General features: G+C 38.9%; 1 protein-coding gene across 1 annotated transcript in view; it reads right to left on the minus strand.

Moving 5' to 3' along the window:
- LOC140693667 (uncharacterized) overlaps positions 1-13269 on the minus strand; it is a 122121-nt gene extending 108852 nt beyond the window's left edge. The window contains exons 1-2 of the mRNA XM_072957379.1: positions 13136-13269; positions 6780-6997 (exon numbers count right to left, since the gene is read on the minus strand). Of these exons, the coding sequence (XP_072813480.1) occupies positions 6780-6997; positions 13136-13269 (352 nt within the window). The remainder of the gene's footprint in view (positions 1-6779; positions 6998-13135) is intronic.
- Between the last annotated feature and the right edge of the window lie 2789 nt (positions 13270-16058).

Here is a 16058-nt window from a genome sequence, read left to right on the forward strand (position 1 = left end):
TATGCAGTATAATCTATAAAAATACATAATTTCCATGCTGTACACCTGAACTAATATATTGTAAGTCAAAAATACTTCAGTTCAAAATAAAAGAACTTAGTGAATGAAATGAGGGTCATTTGGTTTTTTACCATAAAGCAATTACCATACAATAATTACTAGCTTCCTGATCGCATTTATAATGGCTATAACTTTCAGTTAGAGGCAACCTAGGAACCTCTAAGAAGTCAAAGAAAACACATATTTTGCATGATTGACAAATCATTCCTTCCAAAATACACTCATACTTCAATTTAAAAAAAAATCTTTATTGAGAGCCTGGAAATACAATTATGTTCAATTCAGAGTCATTGCAATTGAATTGGCAATTGAAATATAAAGAAATCCATGTGCCAATAGAGCTAAATATATGAATTCTATGGAGTGCTACGTAATCAGAAATTAAACTTTGCCACATATATGCCTTACTTTAAAAGTCTTTATTGAAATATGAAAATGATAAGGCAAGTGCATAAAACTTAACTTTACAGCTTGATGAGATTTCACAAATTGAAAGCACTGACATAACCATCTCTGGGATGCTTTTGAATGTTTTCTCTCTGTTGTCTCTTTCTTTCCCCTTATTATTGGCAAATACTTAGAATAGCAAGTGCATGTAGTGCAAAATGTGTGGCTCACACTAGACCAGATGGCTGACAGTGTTTTTTTTCCAGATGCATTTTTCTTGGGAGACATTAAAATGTAGTATACTTGTTATCAGTGCATTGCCTCTCTGCTGCAAACCACTCTTAAATGACTGCTGTGAAATAATATATCTGGACCCTGTAGATGTTTCTCCTGTGGCAGATGGCATGCTTTGTTAGTAGAGAGTACCAGAGAGACAATAGAGTAAGAAAGGTGTTTCTCTTCCAAGTCTGCTCTGTTTTCCTAGGCAGGCTCCTGCACCATGTCAACTTCCAAGCTCAGCAGAGGGCATAGCTCCTCCAGTCCCTTGACTCCAGAAGTACCTGACTTATAAGAAGCTCAGGATATTCCTTGGGGGTAGATTTTTCCAGCAACTCCACAGTGGCTTCTTAGTGGGGATTTTCCAGCAGGGTACCTCCTATTAAAAATTTCTTCCTGTACTCCCTGGGAGGCTTGTGGCCTCGGTGAACTTCTCCACTCTCTCATGAGCCATAGATATACCCACCATCTAAAAAGAGGTCTGGGTGTTCTCCACACTTCAGGAAATGTGTCTTTCCCTGTAGTTCATGAACTCATCTCTAGGAGATCTGGTTGTTCTTTTATCTGTTATTCCTAGATTTTTTTATAGGACCCTTTACACTTTAGTAGATGATTCCCTGTTATAGTTAATACTTTTAATTAAAATGTCCACATTCAAGGTACCACATGGTTCCTGCCTCTGGATTAGTGCTTGACTGATGTGGTTGCTTCATTCAGGGTCCCAGAGCTCTTCTGATTCAAGACATGATTCACAGTAGTAAAGTTGAGTGCACTTTGCATAGTAATATTTGTCAGTTTAAACTATGAACTTTAAAATATCTGTCAATGAATATTAAGCTCAACTTAGTAGAATATTAAAATCAACCTAAGATTTTGGAAACATAATTACTGAAATTACATTGAAAGAAAGAAGCAAATGTTATTGAAAAGCAAATCAAAAGGGAGTGGGAAGGAATAAATTGGGAGTTTGAGATTTGCTGACACTACTATGTATAAGATAGATAAACAACAAGCTTATACTGTTTAGCACAGGAAACTATGTTCAATATTTTTCAGTGACCTATAATAAAAAATAGTATGAAAAGGGATATATGTATTTATATGCCTGATTGAAATATTATGCTGTACACCAGAAATTGATACATTGTAAACTGACTATACTTACATTAAAAAAATCATCAGAAATTTATATTATTTGAGTACAAATACCGAGACATATTTTGTTTTATCATTTGGATATATAATAGCATCAGAATATAATTTTAAGTTGTATTTATTTGTTATTTATGTATGTTCATACAGTTAATTAGTTGATTCATTGATTTGTACACTATATATGACTGGGTGATCCAACTTCTAGCCAGGAAAAGCATACTTTACACTGTATAACTGACCTTGTTACCTCCCTACTCTGATTTCTCTTAACCCCTTTTGCAGATCATTCACTCCTCTAAATTATACATAATTTTTTTAGGCACGTTGATATCTTTATTCTGGTTCCACCTGGCCTCAAACACCTGGGAGACACCCCATTTCCTAAAGATGATCATGTATTTTCTCTGACAGAGTTTAATGCTTCCCTTCATCTTTGGCCTTTAGCAGTATGAATTTATTTCTAGGTTGTTTTTTAATTCATTATTTGTTGAAAATTCTTGACCATTCATTTTGCAATATTTTTTTCCTCATTCTTTTACTTTCTTTTTCCTTCTGGGACTTCAATTAAATATATTTCAGACTGATAGGCCTACATCTCTTGGATACTCTGTTCTTTTAAATTTAAATTATTAAAATTTTCCAAGAATTTCCTCTTTTGTTTTCATTTGAGTAATGTCTGTTGACCTATATTCAAGTCCACCAAGGCTCTCCTTGAATGTGTCAGGCCTACTGATGAGCCTGTCAAAGGCGTTCTTCATCTCCTTCGCTGGGCATGTGTTTAAATTTATTCCTAGCCTGCTCTTTGACATTTTCTTATTGTTTCCATTTCTCTGCTGAAATGACCCATCTATTCATGAATAGCTTCAAGTCTTTTCACTGGAAATTCTGATGTATTAATCATAGTGATTTTATATCCCCTGTCTGATTTTCACTTCTATTATTTGTTTTATCTTTCAACAGTGGATTTTTTTCTTTCAATTTCATAGGTCTCATAACTTTTATTTTAAATCTACATATTCCATGTAGGGGGTCAGAAGCCTAAGTAAATAATGTTTAAGGCTGGAAATAGGCACGCCTCTTTTCCTGCTAGGCTTTCTTGGGGAGCTGAGCTGTGTTTCTGTTTTGCTGGTTGTTTCAATTACCTGCCATGCATGGCTAACCTCAGGTTCCTTCAGTGTCACCTTGTGGTTAGGATGGGAGCTAGACTGACAGACAATCTGAGTTTTATTCTGGAATGTGCTTGGTCCACCTTCAGTTGTAGATGTTCCCTGTGACCCTGCATCTTGGTCCCTGTGTGCTCTTATCCCTCTGCTGGGGGTTGGTCTGCTGTTGCTTGTTTCTTTGTCCTGGTTACTCCAGATGGTGAGGAACAAAGAGGCTTTCCACATTTTCCTCATTTAGTATCAGTCATAGGTAGCTCACATGTCTCTGAGTCTTTGGAGCCAAGTTTCCTTGGTGATCCTGCTCAGCATTCCATGGTAAAAAAAATCTTTAATTTTCTGAAACAAGGAGGATGTCTGCCTGTCTCAATTAATCAAACTCTGAGTTTTCACCTGCTGAAAGTGACAGGATTTACTGCCCTTTATTTTCAGCATCTTAAGACATTATTCCACTGGGGAAAGCATCCAGGTAAGAATTGTTTTCTCCCTCAGCAGTGCCATTCCAGGGCAACAGGAACACACCAGCTGAGGGATGTTTTCTCCACTCTTTCCTGCCCCCAGGCTTTTTCACAAGCAAACAGTGAGGTCCATGGAGAAGGGGCTGCAACCATCTGTGTTCCCAGGACTCCACACTCTCCCAACTGGGAGTGCTCAGCTTTGAGCAGTTCATTAAGGAGTTATTTGATACTTTTGTATCTGTTTGCATGGCCACCTTGTCTCCTTCTGTTACCCTAAAAGGGGGAAAGAAAAGGCCCCAGTTCTTGACTTACCCGAAAGATAAGAATTCACATGGGAGATGAATGCATTGTGCAGTGAAATATTTTATTAGGAAAGGTGAAGTACCCCTCCAAGAACAGGAGGCAGGCTGATCCAAGTGCAGACAGCAATGGTCCTTGCTCCCTTCTCTTGTACCCTCACTTAGAGGTGGTCTTTTGATTGATTGATGGCTCTTGCCCCTGGAGTGATCAGTCATGTTTGTCCCGTTTTGTGAATGCCCTTATCCATGATGAACACAGAAAAACCCACGGAGGGGCCTGAACCTCAATACTAATTATATTACAATGAGCACTGGGTCTTGTCCGGTTAGGTTCTTGTCACTACCATGCAGTTCCAGTCTTTTAGCTCTAACTGGTTTCTTGCTGGCACTCACTTAAAAGAAGTAAAGTCCCTTTATGCTGGAATCAGGCATGCCACCATCTTCCGGACCATCCTCCCTCTCCTCCACCTGTCTGCCTCGTGCCCCTGCTTATCTAACTACCTAACACTTCCAGTGCTCTGGGAGAGGTGAGGGATTGCCAGTGTCTTGTCTGTCTGGAGGCTCATGCCAGCATTCCTCAAATTTTACCCTGATGATATCCCTTCAAAGTCAGCACTCTGATGGGTTCAGCAGCAGTGTGATTTTGCAGATTTCCCAGCTTCTTCTTATGGTCTGATAAGTATGACACTCTTTCCATGTGTCTATCCTTAGATGGAACCAGGTCTTGGTAATACATGTGATTAAATCACTAATTATTCATGGTTACCAAGATTCCAGGTACTTTTGGTTATTATGTTATTAATATTTCATGATGAAACCAAAATAAAGATGTGTTCTCCTTTGAAATATGCCAAAATATAGCTTAAAATCTAAATGTATTATTTTTATTCCATTAAATTAAAAAATACAGTTCCTGTCTATTTAAAGTAAAAAGAAAGAGATTTGGGATTTTCTACATATACTTAGGGGAACCTATGTACTTTGAAATATTTGACAACTTTTTATTGAATTTTTTATACGTATTGCACACATGAGGGTATCTATTAGCTACATATGACTTAAAGTAAAATAATACTCTGATAATCATTTAAAAATATACGATGGCAAAGACACTTGAAGCCCTTGGAGGCTCCTCCCCACTAAATTCTCCTTTTTCTCTAGAGGTAACTCCTACCATGGGTCCTATGTTAACCAGTTCCTTGCTAGTCTTTGTATTTTTAATGTAAATGTATGTATCTGTAAAACATGCCATTTATTTTTGCCTGTTTGGAATTTTACATAAATTAAGCCATACTGCATACATATATGACAGAGTCTGGAGTTCCATCTGTGTTAATATCTATGTCTATAAGCGTGGACTTTCAGAACAGGGACTCAAGAGCCAGACGGCCTTGTTTTGAATATTATATCATTAACTAAACAGCCTTCATAGAGAAGTTCCTTAACTTTCCTGTCCTGTTTCTTTGTGTGTAAAGCATATTGTCATATTAATTAAACAAATTAATGCAGTGCATTCATATAGCTAACTAATACAGCTCAAGGCTATATGACCCTTTAAATTTTAAAGCCCCTCCTTTTTGAAGCGGCTTTATTTAAGAAATAGAAGACAAATTATAAATATCAGTGACAAACTAAAATATTAACTGCAATAAGAAAAAAAATCACAATTATAATTATATTTCTAAATGTAACAAAAATAACTGCCCATATAAACACATTCTAGGACTATTTTCAGGTCCCTGGAAAGGCTTGTACAAATGAGGTGCTCGGAAACAAATTCCATCAGCTTCATGGCAAGTCTGACTCTGCAAATGTAAAACACTTTGAATAATAGTTCTGTAAAAGTGAGTGATATTTATAGGTATTTTTATTGCGCATGTTAATAGAAATTTTTTACAGTATTGTTTCCTTAAGTGAAATAAAGTATAATTAATCTAACTAATTACATGTACCAACAAATAATATTGTCACATAGAATTTTCATAGTTTTGGTTTTAGTTTTCTTTTGTTGTTGTTCTCAAAGTTTATTGTTGCAGGGATTAAAACGAAGTTGAAACTAATGCTGTTATTCACTCGTGCAGTTAAATACCTTCAGGCACATTTAAGACACGGAGTGCAAATTTGAAGCTTATCTTTCTGCAGTCAGGGGTGGGGGACGAGGGAGGGAAACACGCTTCAGCTCCGGGGGAGGGGGCTGTTTGCGAGTGTATGCGATGCGCGGTCCAGATCTGGGGATGCCCGCGGGCAACGGGGTTACCGCGGGGCGATCCCATCTCGCAGCTGCCGCCCTGGGTCTCTAGACCCCGCACGCTTAGCACGACCAGCAGCGCCCCAGCCCCTTCCACTCCAATTCGGACTCACGCGTGGGCGTCAGAGGGCGCACATACTTCCCGCTGGAGACCTTTTCTCTCTCTGATTCGGACAGCCCAAAGCCCCAGCTCCGGGAGCCAGGCTCTGACCCCGGACACTCGCCAGCCCTGCACTGGGGCCCGCGTGCCAGGACCTGAGGCCCCAACCTGCCTGGAGAGGGTCTACGTGGGGCCAGGGCCGGCCACGTGGGCAGTCCTCCCTTCCACGCCAGGCCTAGATGCTGGATGTCCCCGCACCGCGTGTCCCGCCGCCCCTGCCCAGGTCCGAATCCCGGCTGGGCGACTTTCTGGGCGTCGCAGCCACGTTAGGGACAGGAGTGCGCATCGCTGAACGGTGGCGCCCGCGCCGGGCTTACGTTGGTGCGGGAGCGGCGGAGCGGCCTCGGGCGCAGCCACGCCGCCTGTGCCCGCGGCGCGGGGCGCTCTGGTCTCGTCCTGGAGTTACTTTCTCGGTCCCAACCCTGCCAGCACCCCTCCCGGCCTGGCCCCAGCTTCGCGAGGCCCCTCCCCTACTCTCCCCTCCCCCTTCCCTCCCCTTACCGCCTCCTCGCCCTGCTCTCCGGCTGCCCTCCCGCCGCTCCCACCCCCTGTCCTCCCTCCCCTCTCTCCAGCGGCCTTCCCCGATGGCCGGCGAGAAAACCAGCCCCGACCCGAGCCGGTAGCTGGCGCCCCACGGCGGCCAGCCCAGGCGCAGAGGGCAGCGATACGGCTCCCAGTTACCCAGCGCGGCGCCCGCGAGCGGGAGCGCGCGGCCACTCCTGGCTGGGGGATCAGCTGCGCCGCCTGGTGGTAGCTTGTCTACCAAATAACGCAGTTGCTTCACTTTTTGTTTGCTACGAATTTGAAATAAAAATTTTAATTCCTGTACATTTCGGTTTCTACTGTGTTTCTTTGAAATGATACATGAATTTTTTTTTACTTTAGGAAAGAATGGTGTTAAGAGTAATGTATCTATCAAATTCAATATATATATATATATATAATTTATATTTCACTGTGCTATTTTAAATATCTAAGTAAATAGGCCAGTAAGAAATTCCCATAATTTTTAGAAAACCACATAAATTTTTAGATAATAGTATTTCTTTGACCTTCAATAATTAGAAGCTTGCCTAAATTACTTTTATTGCTAATTTATAAACATATATTGTGTACACATTAAAAGCTAGGAAAATAGTTTTCACAATATTGCCAAGTAAAAATCATACTGACATAATCAAACTTAGAAAGGAAATGACTTTAATGTCACTGTATATCAAAGCAATGTATATTACACAGAAAACTGCATTTAAAGTGTACTATGCGGAGACCATGTTATTTAGAACCGTGAGTACAAACTTAATATGAAATGGGAAAATAAACTTAACTTTAAAATTGATCACATTGTAACAGACAGAATTTATCTTTTAGATCGTGACAAACGCTTGTGGTTAAACACAGGTCTGAAATTCAGCTGCTGGAGTCCAGTGTAATCACACCTGATGTTCACTGCCTTGTACATTCTGACTGAAAAGTGTTCATCACCTACAGTTTGTCAAACCTTGTGATTATTATTCTCACACAATATATAACAGTCAATTAGCAGTAGCCATACAATTTTCAAAATTTTAGGAATGTACTACAAATTTTCTTCCCCCCCAGTTCCCTTCTGTACTGTCTTGAAAATAAAATTAGCAATCAACTCAATATAATACATTATTTTAGGTTTTTCCAATTAACTTTTCAGATACTAGCACCCTAAGGCAACTGTTTAATAGTGTTGAGGCCTATAAAGATTTACTCACTGAGGAAATATTTATGGAGTATCTATTAGCAGCAAGACTATAGAGATGTAATAGGGGTTCTGAATAAGTCAAGATTTTGTCCCTGAATATAGGAAGTGTCGGTTCTAAGGCCATAGCTCTCCCTGGTGACTGAGCATCACAATCACACATTTGATTTCCTCTGTTTAAGATTGGGAGAATGCTGAGAATATCAAAGAGTAAAACTCAGAATTGCTGAATCAGGATGGAGGTAAAGAGTAGAATTGATGAATCTGTGTTAAAGAAAAACTCAACAGGTGATTTTGATGTTTGGCTAAAGTAGTGGAGAATTGGGAAAGAGGAAGAAGGGTTAGTAATTGTAAAATCACAAGAGCAGGTCAGTTCTGGAGTCTGACTGGTTGGATGCCAATCTTAGACCATTGCTTTGACAGATGTCTTATTCTGCTGGGCTGCTGTGACAAAATCCTACCACATTAGTGACATAAACAACAAAAATGTCTTTCTCACAGTTCTAAGGCTAAGTCCAAGATCAAGGTATGAGCACGTTAATGTCCTGGGTGAGGGCCTCACCTTATGGCTCATAGCAAGTCTTCTCCTGTGTTCTCAAATGATGGAATGGGTGAGAGATCCCTGTGGGGTCTCTTTTCTAAGGACACTGACCCAATCTTGGGGGCTTCACCCTCACAACCTAATCACCTCGCACAGGCACCAGGATTTCAACAGATGAACTATGGGGTGGGGCACACAAACATTCAGTCCATAGTGGTCGATGACCCCCAAACTTAATTTAACATCAGTATGTTTCAGTTTTCTTGTATATAACATGGGGCTAACAGTAGTGCATTTTAAAAAAATAGTTTAAAGGATGAAATTTATTTATTTATATTCTTAATCACAGTGCCTGATATATTTAAGTGATCAATAAATATTTATCGAGTTTTATTTTAAGTGTAGTGAAAAGATCCATGCTTTATTCAAAGTGAAGAAGCAATATTAAAATATGACTTATTCAGAAATGCTGTCTGGAATGGTGATAGTAAAGTTGAGACTGGAAGATTCTGCTTCCACTTAGAAGAAAGAGGAAAAAACATGAAAAGATATATAAGTTAGAAGTGATAACACAATATTCTGATTAAGACAATATCTAAATTAAAGGGATTTCCTGTTGCAGAATGACACAAATAGCAAAATAAGATACTTTAATAAATATTCTCAAGGTTATATTTTTGGATAATTTTCACTTCATTGAGTGAAGGGATCTTGATTATAGCAGATAGCGAAGGGCTGTGCTTTCTAGATAGCCATATAGGAAAATAGTGGAAAACTAGTTTATTTCAGGTCTTAAGGGTTATTTTTAAAAGATTATTGGAAAATAGACTTTAAAAATACGTTATGCCGCTTGAGATAAAAGAATATATAAATGTAATTACAAATAACAGATATACTTTGTGTTCGGATGATCATTTCCAGTTATTTTCATCCAGCAAAGGGGCTCATCTTTGTTCTGATGTGGTCCCCTGAGCTTTTGTGATTGTGACAAAGCTTTCTCATACTTGCATCCCTGTGTGCTTGTCTATCTTTTTATTTTTTTAACATTTTTTATTGATTTATAATCATTTTACAATGTTGTGTCAAATTCCAGTGTTCAGCAAATTTTTCAGTCATTCATGGACATATACACACTCATTGTCACATTTTTTCTCTGTGAGTTGTCATAACATTCTGTGTATATTTCCCTGTGCTATACAGTATAATCTTGTTTATCTATTCTACAATTTTGAAATCCAAGTCTATCCCTTCCCACCCTCCACCCCCCTGATAACCACAAGTCTGTATTCTCTGTCTGTGTGTCTATTTCTGTCCTGTATTTATGCTTTGTTTTTGTTTATTTGTTTGTTTTTGTTTTTTAGATTTCACATATGAGCGATCTCATATGGTATTTTTCTTTCTCTTTCTGGCTTACTTCACTTAGAGTGACATTCTCCAGGAGCAAACATGATGCTGCAAATGGCATTATGTTGTTGGTTTTTATGGCTGAGTAGTATTCCATTGTATAAATATACCACATCTTCTTTATCCAGTCACCTGTTGATGGACATTTAGGCTGTTTCCATGTTTTGGCTATTGTAAATAGTGCTGCTATGAACATTGGGGTGCAGGTGTCATCCTGAAGTAGATTTCCTTCTGGATACAAGCCCAGGAGTGGGATTCCTGGGTCCTATGGTAAGTCTATTCCTAGTCTTTTGAGGAATCTCCACACTGTTTTTCACAGTGGCTGCACCAAACTGCATTCCCACCAACAGTGTAGGAGGGTGGGCTTGTCTATCTTGCACACACTGGTTATCTTATTGTTACACTTCAGGTCATCGAGAATTATTTTTGGCTTGTGAGATTTTTCAAAATATTTTTAACTTGAATCATCCTGAATTGATATCTGAAGAGGTTTGACCTCTTCCATATGATACCCGGCCATGTGTCCACTACCTATCTTGGTGTTAAATGGACAGATGACTCTGGCTTTTCTGTTTGGAATCTCTGTTTTACTGCGTAAATGCTCGCCCAGGAACCCTGTTTTTCATGATAGCCTGCGGTGGTGTTGGGGGTGTTATCACACAGTAGTGCTACACGGTGATGTCTTTGTTAGAGTCTAAGCCCCAGATCCTCTCCCATTGTCCAGATCATGAGGCTTTTCCTGTAAATCCACAAAAGCTCCCCCTGGGAGCTTCAGAAACATGATATGCATAATCTTCTATAATATGACATTGAGAAATGTTATTTAATTTGATAGTTATTAAGAATATATTCTTCTTGAGCTAAATAATATGGAAGCCAGAACACAAAGGATGTTTCCCTTTCTCTTCAGCCCCTCCTCATCTTCACCCTCTCTTTGACTTTCTTCTTGAAGAGAATATTTTCATCATTTGAGACCTAGATTCAACAGCCCCATAATAATTTTTTTGATTGCATTCATTCTGTGTCTATCAGTTGGAGGGAAGCCATTTTTAACAGAAATGCACATGTTGTGAATACAGGTAAATTCAGAAACAAAATAGAGTAGATTTTTTGAGACATGCTTTGTGGATATTGCTAAGTCCCTGGATACTACCTCATTTTAAAAATACAGGGATAAAAAATAATAACAGATGAGGGAAAGTTTTCTTAAACAAATGATGCTGACACAATTAGTTACAGATTAGAAAAAGAAGTAAAGATGGATACTTACTTCCTAAAAAAGAAATTTGATAATGAAACTTACAAGCTTCTGCAGAGCAAAGGAAACCAGAAATAAATCAAGAAGAAAACCTATGGAATGGGAGAAAATTTTTGCAAGTGAAACTGACAAAGGCTTGATTTCCAAAATGTATAAGCAGCTCATATGACTCAATAAGAAAAAAATAAACAACCCAATCCAAAAATGGGCAGAAGACCTAAACAAGCAATTCTCCAAGGAAGACATACAAATGATCAAAAAGCACAAGAAAAAACGCTCAATATCACTAATTATCAGAGAAATGCAAATCAAAACTACAATGAGGTATCACCTCACACCAGTCAGAATGGCCGTCATTCAAAAATCCACAAATGACAAATGCTGGAGAGGCTGTGGATAAAGGGGGACCCTCCTACACTGCTGGTGGGAATGCACTTTGGTGCAGCCACTGTGGAAATCAGTGTGGAGATTCCTCAAAAGACTAGGAACAGACTTACCAGATGATCCAGGAATCCCACTCCTGGGCTTGTATCCAGAAGGAAATCTACTTCAGGATGACATCTGCACCCCAGTTTTCATAGCAGCACTGTTTACATTAGCCAAAACGTGGAAACAGCCTAAATGTCCGTCAACCGGTGACTGGATAAAGAAGATGTGGTATATTTATACAATGGAATATTACTCAGCCATAAAAACCAACAACATAATGCCATTTGCAGCAACATGGATGCTCCTGGAGAATGTCATTCTAAGTGAAGTAAGCCAGAAAGAGAAAGAAAAATACCATATGAGATCGCTCATATGTGGAATCTTAAAAACAAAAACAAAAACAAAAACAGAAACAAACAAACAAACAAAAACAAAGCATAAATACAGGACAGAAATAGACTCACAGACAGAGATTACAGACTTGTGGTTACCAGGGGGGTGGAGGGTGGGAAGGGATAGACTGGGATTTCAAAATTGTAGAATAGATAAACAAGATTACACTGTATAGCACAGGGAAATATACACAAAATATTATGATAACTCACAGAGAAAAAATGTGACAATGAGTGTGTATATGTCCATGAATGACTGAAAAATTGTGCTGAACACTGGAATTTGACACAACATTGTAAAATGATTATAAATCAATAAAAATGTTAAAAAAATAAAATGAGATGATGCAGGTGAAAATATTTTAGAAGCTATCAAGTTATCCTGAAATGAAAAAAAAACACTGTGATTGTATATTCCCTAAAAATAATGGAGCCGATATTTAGCTTGGATGCTATCAAAATAAACCCAGAAATGACTTTCTGTGATCCTTTTATATCCAATATGATTTAGGTTCATGTGTCCATATAGAAGCAACTTGAAGCCAATAAGATAGTTGATAACTTTGAAATTCAAAAAATATTTAGTAAGACAGCCAGTATGAAACTTAAGGAAATTTTAGGAGGATGGGTTCTTAAGAGAGTTAAGGATAAAATGTATAAAATAAGTCACGAAATTCCCTTGAAACACCTCTAAGAATCACTGACATGTTAATTATGAATTTTAGTGATGAACAATGTTTATTGCATTCTTACTTTTCCAGTCACTGTCCTGATTCTTTTACGTATATTTATTTCTTTAAATACTCGAACAACCCTATGTGTAAATGTAAATGATTAAAATTTTTGTTTTATAGATGAAGAAAGATTAGGTAATTTATATAGGGATGATATATTATATTATATTATATTATTTTATATTATATTATAATATATTATATTATATTATATTACATGTTTATTAACAGTCAACCCTTAGAATTTATATGCTAGGGACAATTTTGAGCACGTATTTATGTATATATAATACATATAAAAATTCAGTCCTCACCACAACACTGTGAGATTGTGTTATTAGCATTTCCATTTTATAGATATGGCCCAGAAAATTATACAGCTTGCGTGAAATCACACACCTGTTAAGTGACAGCGCATCAGGCCCAGAGTCCTCGTGCAAACCCTGGGACAAGCAGGTCCTCGTCTATCTCACTGAGGAGAGTGGTGATGTCCAGGGAACGCTGGCTGGCTGCTCTATTCCAGAGCTCTTCACCACGCCCCGTGCATTTACTGTTAATGCCCACCGGGCACCACATCTGCAGCAGAGATGAGCCTCTGCTCTCTAGGAAACCACATCACAGGGGAGAGCCCGATTTGCTGAGAACATTGATGCTGCCTCTGTGTTGTAAGGGGTTTTGCACCATACATTTCGTGTAAGTTCATGGACTTTGGTCTTTTGCTATCTGGGATTTTAGTGTCTGTGGTCCCCAAATTCCTACAGATGTCTGCCTGTGCTGTCTTCCTCGTCGTAATCATCGCGGGCGTTTATTTAATCCTGCTACTTAGGGTGCTCCGTGCCCAAGTTGTGCTTACATGATTTCATCCAGAAGCCAGCATGTTTCCTTCACCAATTCTTGAAAAGAGGTCTAGGGCTCAGTGAGGGTGAGTGATTTGGCCAAGTCGGGCTATGGCACAATAAACCCGGGAACTGAAATCACTATCCTCCCTGTAATCAGCCAGGATACCCCCATTCTGTCACACTTGGGGTAGAACAGTTGAGGTTTACCAGTTGACAAAAGAAGCCATCTGTCACTTCTATGTCCAGATACATAGAGAAAGTTACTTTGAAACAGATCCAGTTGAACATAACTTTTGTGGTTTTTGTTTCCCTCAGGGAAGGTTATGACAACACTTGACACTGTTTTCATTTTTATTGAGGTATAATTGACGTACAAAAAACGTTTACATGTTTAATGTGCACATTTTCATGAGTTTGGACAGACATTCATACTCCTATGGTACCCTCGCCACAGTCAAGGAGCTAAACGTACATCACCTCCAGAAACGTCCCTGTTTCTTCTGGGAGATGCTTGTTGGCAACAGTGGCTACTGAAAAGGTCAGGACATTTGCGGAGGGAAAAAGCCTGCTGGGACAGTGAGCCCCAGACCGTCACTTCCCTTTGTGGTTCAGTGTTAGCAGAACTTCTTTGATGAATGATGTCCACTTGTAGTTAAGGGAATCAGTGAAACTCAACATGAAGAACAGTGTGTTAATGTGGACTGCTGTCCTGAGCCCCAGAGTGGCCGTCTCCAGGTTTGTGGGGATGAGATTTCTGTGTAACACAGCACATCAAAGCTCAGGGCTCAAGACAGCAATCGCCTGTTACTGCTGTCAATCCAGGGTTAGCCGTGTGGCTCTGCTGACCTGGCCATGCATGATGGATCATAGCTTGGCTTTGCGTGTTTCTCTGATGGGTTGGCTGGGGACAACCTTCATCCTGGAGACCTCACTCACTATGGGGTCTGGTGACAGGGGTGACATGCCTCTCTTCACTCAGCTGGCTGGCCTGGGTGTGTCCAACTGGCAGCAGCAGGATTCAATGAGGATGAGAAGGAGGGTGCAAGACCCATGGATCCTAGATTTAGAGCTGCCATACGTGACGTCCTCCATTTTCTGTTGGTCAAAGCAAGAGACAAGACCATCCCAGATTCAAGGGGTAGAAGAATAAACTCATTTCTTGCTGGAAGGAGCTGCTTTGGTGTGATGCCACACGTCAAATAGCGGTGGATTAGGGAAGGGTAGGAAACTGTGCCCCCCCTTTATTTTTTTTTTGAAGCACCATGATAATAGTGTGTGTGACTTAGGAACAATGGCTGTGCAGGTCCCTTTTGATTAAAAAGCTGCAACTTCAAGAACTAGAATGTGTGATGCACACAGAAATCTGTGAAGAAATGACTTTGCAGGAAGAATTTTCAGGAACACCACAATGAAGCATTGGCAGAGGCAAAAACAGTGAAATGAATCCTCCGATTTCCTCTTCACCTGATACTTAGAAACATGATTGATTCTTTTTTTAATGGTCTATGATTTTTTTTATTAAAGTATAATCAGTTTACAATGTTGCATCAATGTCTGATGTACAGCATAATAGTTCAGTCATACATATACATACGTATATTCCTTTTCATATTCTTTTCCTCTAGAGGTGACTACAAGACACTGAATAACGTTCCGTGTGCTGTACAGAAGAAACTTGTTATTTATTTATTTTATATATACTAGTTAATATTTGAAAACATTGAACTCCCAATTTATCCCTTCCCACCCCCTTTCCTCCCTGGTAACTGGGAGTTTGTTTCCTATGTCTGTGAGTCTGTTTCTGTTTTATACATAAGTTCATTAGTTTCTTTGTTCTTCTTTTAGACTGCAAGTATGAGTGACGTTGTATGGTACTTGTCTTTCTCTTTCTGGCTGACTTCACTTAGAAGGATGATGATCTCCAGCTGACAGACCATTTTCAGTGGAAGAGTTCTGAGTTCTTGGGATGATTCAAGCCCAAACTGGGTTTCATGAGAGAGAGATGGATGTCTTGATATACTTCAAAAGATGGATGCTGAAACAACTGATTTGAAAAATAAAAGATTTCACAATACTCATACCCCTTAGTTGGTACACGTGTTTGTCTCAGGGACACAAATGTTTGAGATTTTGACATTTGTCAACGATTATAACTGAAATGCATTCTCTTACTTTCTCCCATCATGTCTTCTCAGCTACAGAGTTTATTATCTTTTTATTCCTGTTTTGACAGTTTGTTTTTTATAGTTTTAGCATAAACTTACAAATATTATGCTACCACATTGACAGAATACATTTAACTGTGTTTAAGTTGTTCAATCTTAAAATCTAATTATTTATGATCATACATTTTATATTACCCACCACAAAGTGAATGCTAACAGAATACAGTTATTTTTAACTGAGAGAAAAAGTGATTTAAAAAATAAAAGTAAATGAACAGTTTCTAAAAATAATAAAAAGCTAAGATTATATGACATGGAGTCAATGATTACTTGGCAGTTTCAATATTTTCATTTTTATTTT

This window comes from Vicugna pacos, unplaced genomic scaffold (genome assembly GCF_048564905.1).
Source record: "Vicugna pacos unplaced genomic scaffold, VicPac4 scaffold_20, whole genome shotgun sequence".
Classification (NCBI taxonomy): Eukaryota; Metazoa; Chordata; class Mammalia; order Artiodactyla; family Camelidae; genus Vicugna; species Vicugna pacos.